The 13,943-nt window shown below is 37.9% G+C and overlaps 1 protein-coding gene across 3 annotated transcripts in view; it reads right to left on the minus strand.

Moving 5' to 3' along the window:
• The window catches only part of ANKRD31 (ankyrin repeat domain 31), a 123,887-nt gene extending 111,682 nt beyond the window's left edge, over positions 1-12,205 (minus strand). For all 3 annotated transcript variants that reach the window (XR_006203397.1, XM_042941147.1, XM_042941162.1), the window contains exons 1-2: positions 11,886-12,205; positions 2,250-2,323 (exon numbers count right to left, since the gene is read on the minus strand). Coding sequence is in view for 2 of the 3 variants with exons in the window: in XM_042941147.1 (XP_042797081.1) it covers positions 2,250-2,323; positions 11,886-11,989 (178 nt within the window). In the remaining variant the exon portion in view is untranslated. The remainder of the gene's footprint in view (positions 1-2,249; positions 2,324-11,885) is intronic.
• Between the last annotated feature and the right edge of the window lie 1,738 nt (positions 12,206-13,943).

Here is a 13,943-nt window from a genome sequence, read left to right on the forward strand (position 1 = left end):
GTGGAATTATTATTATTATTTTTAATTTTTTGAGGAACCTCCACACTGTTTTCCATTGTGGTTGTACCAATTTACATTCCTACCAGTAATGCACAAGGGTTGCTTTTTCTCTATATCCTCACCAACACTTGTTATTTCTTGTTGTTTTGATTTTAGCTATTCTGACAGGTCTAAGGTAAAATCTCATTGTGATTCTGACTTGCATTTCCCTGATGATTAGCGATACTTAGCAAAAGACATACGTCTGTTGGCCATCTGTATGTCTTCTTTTTTAAAAATGTCAGTTCGAGTCCTCTGCCCATTTTTTACTTGGGTTATTTGCTCTTTTAGGTGTTGAGTTAAGTTCTTTATATATTTTGTAAATTAACGCCTTATCAGAGATAGCATTTGCAAATATTTTTTCCAGTTCTGTGGGTTGCCTTTTTGTTTTGTTGATGGTTTCTTTTGATGTAGTCCCAACAGTTTATTTTTGTTTTTGTCTCCATTACCTTAGGAGACAACTAGCTAGAAAAATGTTGCTAGGGCTGATACCTGTGTTCTCTTCTAGAATTTTTATGGTTTCAAGTCTCATATATGTCTTTAATCCATCTGAATTTATTTCTGTATATGGTGTAAGAAACTGGTCTAATTTCATTGTTCTGCTTATAGCTGTCTAGTTTTCCCAGCACCATTTATTGAAAAGACTATCTTTTCCCCATTGCATAGAAAAGACTATCTTTTTCCCACTGCATATTCTTCCTAATTTGTCATAGTTTAATTGGCCTCATAAGCGTGGGTTTATTTCTGGGTTCTCTATTCCGTTCCAGTAATCTTTTGTGCTGGTACCCATCCTGTTTTGATTACTACAGCTTTGCAGTGTATCTTGAAATCTGGGATTGTGATACCTCCAGCCTTGTTCTTCTTTCTCAAGACTTCTTTGGCTATTTGAGCTCTTTTGTGGTTCCATACAAATTTTAGTATTATTTGGTCCAGTTCTGTGAAAAAATGTTGTTGGTATTTTGATAGGGATTCACTGAATCTGTAGATGTCTTTGGATCATACGGGTGTTTTAACAATATTAATTCTTCCAATCCATGAGCATGGAGTATCTTTCCATTTGTTTGTGTGATTCCAGAGTATAATTCTTTCATCTCCTTGGTTAAATTTACTCCTAGGTATTTTATTCTTTTTGCTGTAGTTGTAAATAGGATTGTTTTCTTAGTTTCTTTCTGCTACTTTGCTAATAGTGTATAATAAGTCAGACTAGGAAAGACAAATACCATATGGTTTCACTCATATGTGGAGTCTAAAAAACAAAACAAATAAATACACACAGAAAAGGTGAATCTGACCTGTAAATACAGAGAAGAAACTGATGGTTGCCAGAAGGGAAAGGGGTGGGAGGAATGGAAAAAAATGGTGAAAGAGAATGAAAGATACAGATTTCCAGTTATGGGATGAATAAATCACAGGAATAAAAGGCACAGCATAGGGAACACAGTCAATGATATTGCAATAATGTATGTTACAGATGGTAGCTAACACTGTAGTGAGCCTAGCATAACCTATACAAAAGTTAAATCACTATGTTGTACACATGAAACTAATGTGACAATGTGTGTCAACTGTACTCAAATTTAAAAATTTAATATATATAAATAAACCAAGGATATTTGGACCTTAATTTCAGCCTGAAACAATCAGATTGGTTATTTAAAAAAAATTTTTTTAATGTTTATTTTTGAGACAGAAAGAGAGAGAGACACACACACACAGAGTGCGAGTGGGGGAGGGACAGAGAGAGGGGGAGACACAGGATCTGAAGCAGGCTCCAGGCTGTCAGCACAGAGCCCAACGTGGGGCTTGAACCCACGAATGTGAGATCATGACCTGAGATGAAGTTGGACGCTTAACCGACTGAGCCACCCAAGTGCCTCAGACTGGTTATTAAAAAGTACTATTCACTTCTGCAAATATGCAAGTAGTATGGTTAAACTGGAAATTTTTGCAAGGAGAAGAGCTATCTGGGTATCATTTGCATATCTCTGTAGCCCCCTTTAGGAGCCACGAACATCTTCCTGAAGATAGAATTCCCCTTGCTATTGTTATAGTAATAGATCTTAATAGACCTCAGGGTCTATTACAGTTGAGTATAAGAAACTAATTCTGTGTAAAGTTAAAAACAAAACTAACTATAAAAGGATAAGTTAGTAGAATATTAACACTTTGGAAATTAAAGTGACTACTTAGTGAAAAAAATTATTTCTCACCTTTGCACCTTCCACTTATACCAGGATGGAGACTGAACTCAGATCTAAGAGATGTGTCTTCATCAAAGAGCAACCTTTCAAATACCAAAAAAGAAGATACAGATTGTTATGTTTCCTAAATGTAGACTAACAATTTAACTGTAATTATTAATTATACCTAAACTTGCTAAAATTCTTAGTTACACCACTGTTAATATCTGTACCAAAGTATTTTTTAGTAATGTATGCTTTAATTAAAAACTTATACAAGATGAAAAATACTTATTCATATGGTCATGCTCATTTTTACAAATACCCCATTATTTCTGAGTATTTGGGAGTAAGGAATGAAAGGAGTAGTTTTTGAATGAGGTGAAATTAGATGATTTAAGGGAACAGTGCTGGTAGGTTTTCTCTTTCACATTTCTCTATACCACAGAAACTGTGAGATTAAAATCCCAGGGTTAAATTTGGGAATATGTTTTCAGAACACAAAATGACAGAATTCCTTTAATTTTTGGATTCACTTCTTACTATGTTCTAGGCAGCACCAAGGTAACAAAGAGAGAAGACAAACAGTCCATGCCTCAAGAAGCTTCATTTATAATGATGAATACAAAACTAAAAACAGCAATGATACACCATGGCAAGTGTGCTAGTAGGCAGACTTAAGTGTTTATCTTTTCTATTTAAAAACACCCTTATAGAATTCAAAAATAGGCAAAGGACTTGAAAAGAAATTTACCCAAAGAAGATATACAAATGGCTAATAAGAACATGAAAAGATCCTCAACCCTACTAATTAGGAAAATGCAAATCAAAACCACAGTGAGATACCACGTCACATCCATTAGGATGGTTATAAACAAACCAAAACAAAACAACAAAAACAAAACAGAAAATAACAAGTATTAGCAAGGATAGAGAGAAATTGGAAATCCTGGGCATTGCTGATGGGAATGGAAAATGGTACAACCATTGTGGAAAACAGTATGGTTGTTCCTCAAAAAAGAGATCTATAACCACAATTTGATCTAGTGATTCCATTTCTGGGTATGTCCACAAAACAACTGAAAGCAGGGATCTAAAAAGATACCTGTACACTTGTGTTCAGAGAAGCATTAGTCACAGCAGCCAAAAGGTAAAAGCAACCCAAGTGTTCATCAACAGATATGAGTGGATAAACAAAATGTGGTATGTACATAAAATGGAATATTATTCAGCCTTAAAAAGAAAGAAAATATTGACACATGCTATAACAGAAACAGACCTTAAAAACATTATACTAAGTGAAATAAGCCAGATACAAATGTACAAATATTATATGACTCCAGTTATATGAGATAGCTAGAGTGGTCAGATCCATAGTGACAAAGTAGAATGGTGGTTGCCAAGGACTGGGAGCAGGCAGGAATGGGGAGTTAGTGTTTAAGGGATACAGAGTGTTAGTTTGGGAAAATGAAAAAAGTTCTGACGTCAGAGGGCAGTGATGGTTGCACAACAATGTGAACATACTTAATGTCACTGAAATGTATGCTCAAAAATGGTTAGAATGGTAAATTTTATGAGATATATATATATATTTTTTTTTCCCCACAATAAAAAATAAAATAAAAAAAATCTTTCCAAAATCTAAAAATGTAACAGTGTACCAAGACATGAACATATAATTTGGTACTAAAGGCATTCTTTTGTCATTCACTTACTTATTTCATTTTGCTTTTCACCTTTTAAATGAAAATGAAAAATAAAAGCAATAAAAGAGATAACAGTACACTTATCGTCTAGGTCCAACAATTATCAGTATACAGACAATCTTGTTTCTTCTATAATCCTTCTGCCATCCTCTCTATTCCTGCCAGTCTGTCACTAGATTATTTTGAAACAAGCCCTGGACCTCTTATTCTATTTCAGCTGGAAATATTTCAGTATGGAACCCTAAAAGATATGAACTCTTTTCAAGCATTACCACAATAATCGCAACTTTAAAAAATAACCATAATTACCTTACTTTCTAAAGCCAAAAATTCCTTAATATTACTATATTTAGTCTTCAGTAAGCAGCCTCTGAAATGTCTCCTGGTATTTATGCCCTGTGCCCAGCTGTGAGTACAGACTAGATGCAGAAAGTCTTCTAATGAACACAATATAGCAAATGTGTTGGGATGTTATTTTTGAGATTAGGTTACAAAAAGACACTGACTTTCATCTTGCTCTCCCTCCTTTATTCTCTTGCTTATTCCTTCTCATGGATGTCAGCTTGTCATGTTGTGAAATGCTCTGTGGAGAACCCTATTTAGCAAGAAACTAAGGGAGTCAACCATCAGAGAGGAAGTGAATCTTAAGAATCACTATGCAGGAAGTGAATTCTTCTCATGAAGATTTCAGACGAATGCAGCCCTGTGAGTCCCTGAGCCTGATGACCCAATTAAGACACTCCTGGACTCCTGACCCACAGAAACTACATGATAATGTTTATTGTTTCAAGTTGTTAGGTTTTGGAATAAGTTGTTATACACCAATGGAAAACTAAATGGATTGTAATCACATTTCTCCAACTGTCTCTTTTTAGTTGTTTTGTTCAAAAGAGGATCCAAACAAGGTGCAAACATTGCATTTGGTTGCTATGTCTAAGTCTCTCTTTGAATCCATAATTATCCCCATCCCTCTCTCCCTCTCTCTCTGCCCCACCCCTGCTTGCATGTCTCTCTGTCTCCCCAAAATAAACATTAAAAAAAATTTAAAAGAAAAAAGAAAATGTTTTTTAAAAATGAAACCAGCACATAAAATGACACTCCAATAAACAGAATAAAATCTCCTAAATAAACTCACCTACATAGGAAATTTAGTATATTAAAATGGTGGTTGGGGCATGTGAGTAGCTTAGTCAAAGGCCTGACTCCTGATTTTGGCTCAGGTCATGATCTTACGGTTCTGAGATTAGGCCCTGCGTTGGGCTCTGTGCTGAGCATGGAGCCTGCTTGAGATTCTCTCTCTCTCTCTCTCTCTCTCTCTCTCTCTCTCTCTCTCTCTCTCTCTCTGGCCCCCCATCCCAGCTTGCATGTGCACATGGGCACTCTCTCTTTAAAAAAGGGGGGAGAAGGGAACCTAGGTAGCTCTGTCAGTTAAGCTTCCGACTTCGGCTCAGGTCATGATCTCATGGTTCATGGGTTTGAGCCTTGCATTAGGCTCTGTGCTGACAGCTCAGGGCCTGGAGTCTGCTTCGGATTCTGTGTCTCCCTCTCTCTCTGCTCCCCCTACCCCCAATCATACTCTGTCTCTCAAAAATGAATAAACGTTAAAAAATATTAAAAAAGAAAAAGGCAGCATCTAAAATCAGAGGAAAAGATAGGATTTTTCAAAAAATAATACTGTGACAATGAAGGAGACATCTGGAAAATAATTTAGTTGGATCCATACTTCACACTGTACTCCATATAAAAATGCCACATGAATCAAAATGTAAATGTTTAAAAATGAAACAAAAAGTATTAAAAGAAACAAAGGAGGTATTCTTTTATAAGTGTGGAGGAAAGAAAGCCTTCCTAATAATGATCTAAATCCAAATAAATCAATTATTAAGATTATAAACACCCAAACTCTTTGACATAGTTCTTCTATTTCTAGAAAAAAATTTTACATATGCTCTCAAACATATAACTTATATAATATCTTGGCAGGGAGCCCTGGGTGGCTCAGTCGTTTAAGCATCCAACTCTTGATTTTAGCTTAGGTCATGATTTCACGGTTTGTGAGTTCAAGATCCCCATCGGGCTCCACACTGACAGCATGGAACCTGCTTGGGATTCTCTCTCTCTCCCCCTCTCTCTACCCCTCTCCCACTTGTGCATGCCTTCTCTCTCTCTCTCTCTCAAATTAAATAAATAAACAAAAAAAAAAAAAGAAAATATCTCAGGGAGGATTAAATATATCAAATATATTGGCTGTCTATGGAAAAGAAAAATGAGTAGCTAAGGAGATAGGGATGAGAAGGAGATTTTTACCCTTTATACTTAAAATGTTTTGAACCATGTAAATATATTATCTATTCAAAAAAAACTATACAAAATGTGGGCACTAAAGGGAATTATAAATAAGAATACAGAACTCTCCTATAATTCTCTCTGTATTAAGACTTTGGTGTATTTCCTTTCAGCTTTCTTTCTATGAAGGCTAATGTGTTATAGAACCATTAATTTTACAAAGTTTGGATTGATCTGTATAAAGTTTTAGAGACTACATTTTTCACTTAACAATTATATTTAAACATGTGCAATGTCATTAAAATTCTTCCTAAAACCATTAAATATTGATAATACTCCCTCACAAGGATGTATAATTTATTTAAGCATTATATAATTCTAAAACATTCGTTTTTAAGTATTCATTATTGCAAATAACTCTGAAATAATTTCCTAATACACACAAATCTTTGGTCTTCTTTTTTTTTTTTTTTTTTTAAACTATTTCCATAAGAGAGTAGTCAGGAATATTTTTATACAAAAAGGAAAACCAAAAGACTGGGGGCCAAAAAATTACTTATCCATGTTCTCAATAAAATAGGGGCACCAGGGTGGCCCAGTCAGTCAAGTGTCCAACTCTTGATTTTGGCTCAGGTCATGATCTTGTGGTTCGTGAGACTGAGCCTCATATGGGGCTCTGCACTGACAATGTGGAGCCTGCTTGGGATTACGTGTCTCCTTCTCTCTCTGCCACTCCCCTGCTCATTCTCTCTCTTTCTCTCTCAAAATTAACATTTAAAACAAATAACTGAAAAGAGAACATTAATTTCAAAGTGAATTCTAGTCAAACTACTAGACTACATTAATAGCTAATACACCAAAAGTCACTGACCACTTCATTACAGATGCATATTTTCTCTAATTTTTTTAACATTTATTTTTGGGAGAGAGAGGCAGAGAGACAAATCACGACTGGGGGAGGGGCAGAGAGGGAGACACAGAATCTGAAGCAGGCTCCAGGCTCTGAGCTCGAACCCATGAACCATGAGGTCACGACCTGAGCCAAAGTCAGATGCTCAACGAACTGAGCCCCCCAGGTGTCCCACAGATGCATATTTTAATAATAAAATATAATTTTAAGATATTGTAAAATGAGATAGTAGCAAATATTAACTATAAAAAAGGGAGGGAGAAAATAGACGGCTGGATTAAAAGAAAAACTTTCAGGCAAAATCTGAAATTCTCAAATAATTTTCACTGTTTTGTTAAAAATACGGTAACATTTTTTGGGACAATCAGAGTTTCAATTTTATATGTTCAAAGTTTATATGTTATCAAAGTTATCAAAATAGCACAATTCTAATGTCATGTCAAGGCTTTGATTCATAAAAAAAATCTAATTAAATATCCTTTCAGTGTCACAGTTCTAAAAATAGCACTTGGCACCACTGTGTTTAATCAATGGAGTTGCCAGTATTTTGATATACACCCTGACCAAAATATTGCTTTCTTTAGTCAATTTAATGTGGTTATTAAATCCTTGTCTCCTTGTACTTTGCTTTCTTTTCCTCCCTTTCCCAAGTATATCCTTTGTAACAAGTATTTTCCATCTACACAATTCACATGAAGACAGTGTTGGTCTGTCTTGAGGGACAAAATTAACACTCATCTTCCAGGGTAATTATGTTGAATTAGCTTTTCACTGTATGCAATTACAGTGTTCAGAAGACATGTGACCTGAACACATATACAAATCCATGTAGCAATGAACTATCTAAGGTGGTTCTATAAATGTACTCAACAGGACTAATTTGAGATATATCCCTCATGTTATAGAGCAGTTAACCTTACCAGAGGCTGTAAAAGAATACAAGGGTTGATAAAAAGTTCCCAGGGCACATATAAGAAAAATGAATCCTGCCTCTTAGAAAACAAATCACAAGCCAACAAAATCTCATTAGTCAGCAACTTGAATTTTCACATAAGATTAGTAGCGACACCTATCAAGTCACAAAAAGGAATGTATGCATCTTCAGACATGGTTTCCAGAGGGAAGGCTAGGACTAAATCCAGGCTCTCAGAGAGTGCTTTTTTAGACAGTGAACACAACTATACGTATTGCCTCCTGGGGATCTCTACTAGGAGCTGTATCCCTCACTCCAGTTAAAGTTGGGAACTTGTGCATGAAAAATAGCCAAAACAAAACATATACAAGCAAAGAAGATGAAGAAAAACAAAATACAATGGTCCAGCAATTCAGCTTCAGCAATGCTTAAACTTTGACCATACTGCCATGCCAATAAAAACACCAATTTTTAACCTTGAACTGTGAGGTCTGAAAAAATGATGTCTGTATGGTACTGCAGAGAAGCATTTTAAGTGACTTAGAGGGGAAGAAAATGATTGGCCAGCCAAGATAGAGTAAACCATCTATAGCCTATTTCTCCATTCATTACAAATAAAAACTCTGGTAGAGTCTTTCTTAAAAGCTACCTGAGTAATATGAAAAGTAAACAATAGCAGGCATATTGGGGCTGAAGTCGAAATCTAAACAACCTTGTAATTGATGAGTTTCAGAGTTTGTTTCATTTTGTTGGTCCTTTATTTGTCTCCAGCTTTGATCCAAAGTCTAATCCTGAAGCTGCACGGTGGGCTCAGACAGCAAAAACTCCAGAAGAAACCCCCTATCTCTATCAGAAGACTAGGGAAAGGGATCTGTGAATGCGAGAAGGTGGGGGGAATCCCTGGGTTGTATTTGTTTTCTTTGGCCTCAGAGATATAGTGTTACCAAACATGGCGTCTTAGGCACTTAAAACCCAAGAGAAAGCCTGTCTCTTGCTAGAGGAAGCAAACGCTAAGGAGTATGGAGAGCATCTCCTTTATTTTCTTCTCTTAACACTCCACCATGAAGGTTGCCTTAGTTTCAAGGACTGCCCTAAAGCAAGAAGGCTAACACTGACAGAAATCTGGCTTTCTGGTCATAGGAACCAGCATGTGTGCATGGGGAAGGAAGGGTGCATGAGACTCCTGTAGGGAAAAAAAACAAACAAAAGGGGAATCACCTAATTCTGTATACAATTCAACATAAATCCTAGGCTCAACCTTGAGCTGTCCACATAGAAAGCAGATTCAAAGAAGCATTAACAAAGATTTAGAGAACTCAACTACAATATTAACTACTGCCCAAGTTCCAGATTAACCCCTGAGTGGTACATGAGTCAAAGTCAAATAGCATAGTAAAGACTCTGAAAATTGGACTGAGGTAACCACCACCCAAGGAAGGCAAAAGAGAATGTGCAGTCAGAACCTAATGAGGCTGATTACCTGTCAAAACAAAAATCAACACCCTTAAGAGGGTTTTAACAGGACCAAGAATCCAGAACATAAGATTCAAAATACATAGGATATAATCACAATTACTCAATATACAAAGAACAGGAAATCTAATTCTTGAGAGAAAAGATAATTAACAGATGCCAACCGCACCCCCATGACCAAGATGTTGGAATGATATGACAGACTTTAAAGCAGCTATTCCAATCATTCTCTATGAGAAAAGGTAAACCCTCATCAAATAGATGAAAACATTGAAGTTCTCAGCAGAGAAATAAAAACTATAAAAAGAATCCATTTTAGAAGAGAAAATGATAATATTTGAAGTAAAAAATGCACTGGATTGGCTCAACAACAGAATAGAGATGACAAAGGAAGGAGTAAATAACTCTGAATATAGAGCAATAAAAATTATACAGTTTGAAGAACTGAGAGAAAAAAATGGAAAAAAAATTAATTCCGCTTCAGGAATCTGGGAACCAGTATCAAAAGGTCTAACATTCATGTAGACCATTAAAGTCCCAGAAGAAGAGGAGAAAGATACTGGTACAGAAAAAAATATACAAAGAAATCATGACAGAAAACTTCCCAAGTTTGGTAAAAGACATAAATTTATATATTCAACAATCTCAGTGAAAAACACCAAAAAAACCCATGCCTAGACACACTGTAATAAAGCTAAGAACCAAAGATAGGGGAAGAGGGCTGAAATCAGATAGATTAAAAAAAAACCATGATATTATACATATAGGAATAGTGATTTAAATGAGTGAAAGGACTTGACTAAGAAGGGCAGCACAAGAGAGGTGTTTTGTTTTGTTTTGTTTTGTTTTGTTTTGTTTGGAGTGATGGAACTATTCTGGAACTTGATTGTGACGGTTGTTAACAGACTCCATGTATTAGCTGAAATGCACACCAAGAGCAAATATTGCTGTGTGTATAAATAAATGAGCCAAAAACTTGGGTATCATCCCTTACTTGCTGCTCTTCCCTCATCCTCCATATCAAATTAACCACCATCTCCTGCCAAATTACTTTCTCACGATTTCTTAAATTTGCCCTTTTCCTTCCATTCCCACTGTTTCTTCCTAGTTGAGTTCTCGTCATCCCAGCCTGTTACTACTTTAATGCCAAAGCTAACCCCTATACCCTTGCTTTGCAAAAGGCGATCTCTGCTCTAAATAATACCAACTTTAACCCGCAAGCTTCCTAGAAATGCAGAATTTCAGATCCCACCCTAGAACTCCTGAATTGGAATCACACTTTAACAGGATTCTGGAGTGATTTTATTAGGGCATTAAAATTTGAAAAGCCCTCTTGTAGGGCATCCTGGAAAGTGAAAATCTGATTATGCTGCCCCTCCACTTAACATCTCACAAAGGTGTTAAGGATATATGAGGCCTTACATCACCTCACTCTACCTTCCTCTCCAGGCTCATCTTCCACCACTGCCCACTCCACCATTTAACACTTCACTTCAGTAAGACTTAACTATTGTACATTTCAAAACAGAACAATGCTATGTCCCACCACTACACCTTTACCCAAGCAGTTCCCAGATTAGGATACCTAATTTCCCCAAATTAGGATACCTCTTCATCTGGCTAATTCCTAACCCACCTTCAAGCCTCTGTTCAGAAGTCAACCCTAGCAATCTCTGAGGACTACCTGGGTTGAGGTGAGAGTCCCTCTGGTTTCCTAAACCAGCCAAAGCATGCTTCCATCCCTGGACTTCCCACATTTTATTGAAATTACCTGCTTATGAAAAAAAGCAGTTTATCTGTTTATGTGTCTTCCCTGGCCTGTCAGTTTCTCAAAGGCAGTGGCCTCACCTCTTCCATAGTTTTATATCTAGCACGGAGAACTAGTTATGTTCAAGAAGGTTTTGATGAACTGAACTACCATCTTTGATGCTTATAAGATTATTCGTTTCCAGTTTGGTAGTAACCAGTTCCCCCATCACACATTCTTTTCTTGAAAGAAATGATGTTAACCATCTCCTAGTTCAGAGCTTCGAGTTACTTAAAACAAACTGCATCTCAGAAGTTTACACCCAACACTTTTTTTGCCTGTGCGAAAGGACTAAGACTCAGGCTAAAAAGGTATATATTATATATATCATATCATATTATATTATATCATATCAGCCATCTACCAGAAAGCTCATTTTGTCCTAAACTGGGCCGGGGGGGGGGGGTGGTGGGGGGCGCCGTGGTGAGGTTATTCACAAGTTCTTAGCTCAGGCCTGGCTGCCTCACAAGACTCGAATCCCGCCTGCAATGACACATTTGGGTGCCAATGATTTCTACCCAAATCTCCGAAGGCTACTCCACCGCCAGGCCTGGAGCTAACAGGTGGTCACCTTCTCCAGGGCAGCTCCTCTTCTTCCAGGTCACTTTCCGTCACCGACTCGTCTATCACCGTCTCATCACTGTCCCAGTCCGGGGCCTGGGAGACTTCCTCCATCTTTGCCTCGCACCTGGAGCCTTTTTTATCCTCCTTCTCCACTCCCCGCTTCCCGAAAAAAGAAAGCGCACTCAGAGGGCCGGGGGAAATTGTGAGCAAAAAAGGAAATTCGAGGCTGGAGGCGGGAGGCGGGCCTGGAAAGAAAGGCTGAGCGCACCGAGGGGCAGCAACCGTCGTACTCGGCGAGGCCTTCCAGCTCCGCCGTCTCGCTGCACGCCGCCTACAGGGGGAGCCGCACGCCCCAAGTCAGAGCCGCGTGCGGCCCCGCCCCCGACTCTGAGGACCGGAAGTGGCTGGCAAAGCGCGCGCCCGCTCTGGATTTCCCGGCCGCCTGGGGCGTGGCCTCCCACCGCATCCGCTTTCTGTGCTTTTTTTTTTTTTTTTTTTTTTTTTTTTTTTTTTTTTTTTTTTACCCATCTTGAGCTGGGCGGAGGGACTGCGGTTGCGGTCGTGGGGACCAGAAAGGCAGCGATGCCACAGTAAAGACCGAAGTCCGAGCCTGCCTAACGCCGTTGGCAGGAGCGAGACCTAGGTCACCTTACCCGCAATGCGCTTCATGCTTGTGAGACCCAGACCCGAAAAGAACTGTCAGCAGCTGCCCGGCCCGGCAGCCCCTGGGCTGTCAGTCTGACATTCTGCAGCCAGAATATTACCTGACCTCGTAGAGTGTTTTTGCAGTCCACCAGGTGCTGCCTTTTTTCCTTAATCCCAGTGACACCCTCTCCCCAGGTGTCCTCAAATAGGCAAGACAAGCCTATAAGCCATTAGCTTATAGATCATCAACTACACTAATCCACGTATTTTGTTTGTATTTGTATTTCTTCCTCATTAACTCTTTAATTACCTTGAAATACAAGTTGTGTAGAAACAGTAGATATTTTTACAAAAGTGGTAGTCCTAGCAACTTTCAAAAATAGCCAATTACGATTTTTGATTGAAATACTAGATTTTTATATATCTGATACATTGTATCAATATAACTTGAAACTTTTTAATTCAATCATTCAAAACAAAGCCAAGTGAACTCCATCTGCCAAGTGAGAGGTAGATTCAGGATAAGAGAGAACCCCTTCTGCCTAGCAAGTGTTTAGTATTCACTTTGAAATCTTCAGTGTCTAGCACGTATTCAGTCTTTAAAGGTTTGTTGAATAAATGGCTGGAACTAGGACTTTCTAACTCCCCAATTCACTGCTCTTTTCTCTACGTGCAATGGCTTTCCCATTCTTATTATCTTATTATTTAGATCTTATTTAAACCACTACTATTTAGATCATATTAAAACACTTGGCTGCTGGTTGTCTTTTAAACTTACTTGATTATTCTTCATTTCCACTCTGTAAATTAGGTGGGACAGTAATAAATATGCATGAAACTAGGCCTCTTTGTGTTTCTCAAACTTCTCCACCTACATCCTCCATGTTTAAATCAGTCCTAAATTCCTATCCACTCTCCTGCTCACGTACTCCTTTGATCATCTAGCTCTGTTTCCACTTTTTAGGGTTTTTTTTTTAAGTTTATTTATTTATTTTTGAGAGAGAGAGAAGGGAAGGGCAGAGAGAAAGGAGAGAGAGAATCCCAAGCAGGCTCCCACTCACAAACAGTGAATTCATGACCTGAGCCAAAATCAGGAGTTGGATGCTCAACCAACTGAACCACCTAGGCGTCCTTCTGTTTCTACTTTTTAAAAAGTGTTAAGTAATTACCAGCAATGGAAAGTGCATATCCAGTAAAAGGCTTGTGGGTGGCTCTAAATGCCCTACACCAGAAGGCAACTTTCCACTAGTAAAAGCACTTGCTCCAGGCATCTGGTAACTTTAGCTAAGTATAGAAAACTTCTAAGCCTGAGATTCAAATTCCTTTTTTTAAAATGCTTTCTCCTTTGGTGGAAAAGAGTCGGTTATTTGTGTGCCTTCACTTCTTTTATTTTATTCAAGAGACTTGCCAAGATTCAAAG

The sequence above is a fragment of the Panthera leo genome, chromosome A1 (assembly GCF_018350215.1).
Source record: "Panthera leo isolate Ple1 chromosome A1, P.leo_Ple1_pat1.1, whole genome shotgun sequence".
Taxonomy (NCBI): domain Eukaryota; kingdom Metazoa; phylum Chordata; class Mammalia; order Carnivora; family Felidae; genus Panthera; species Panthera leo.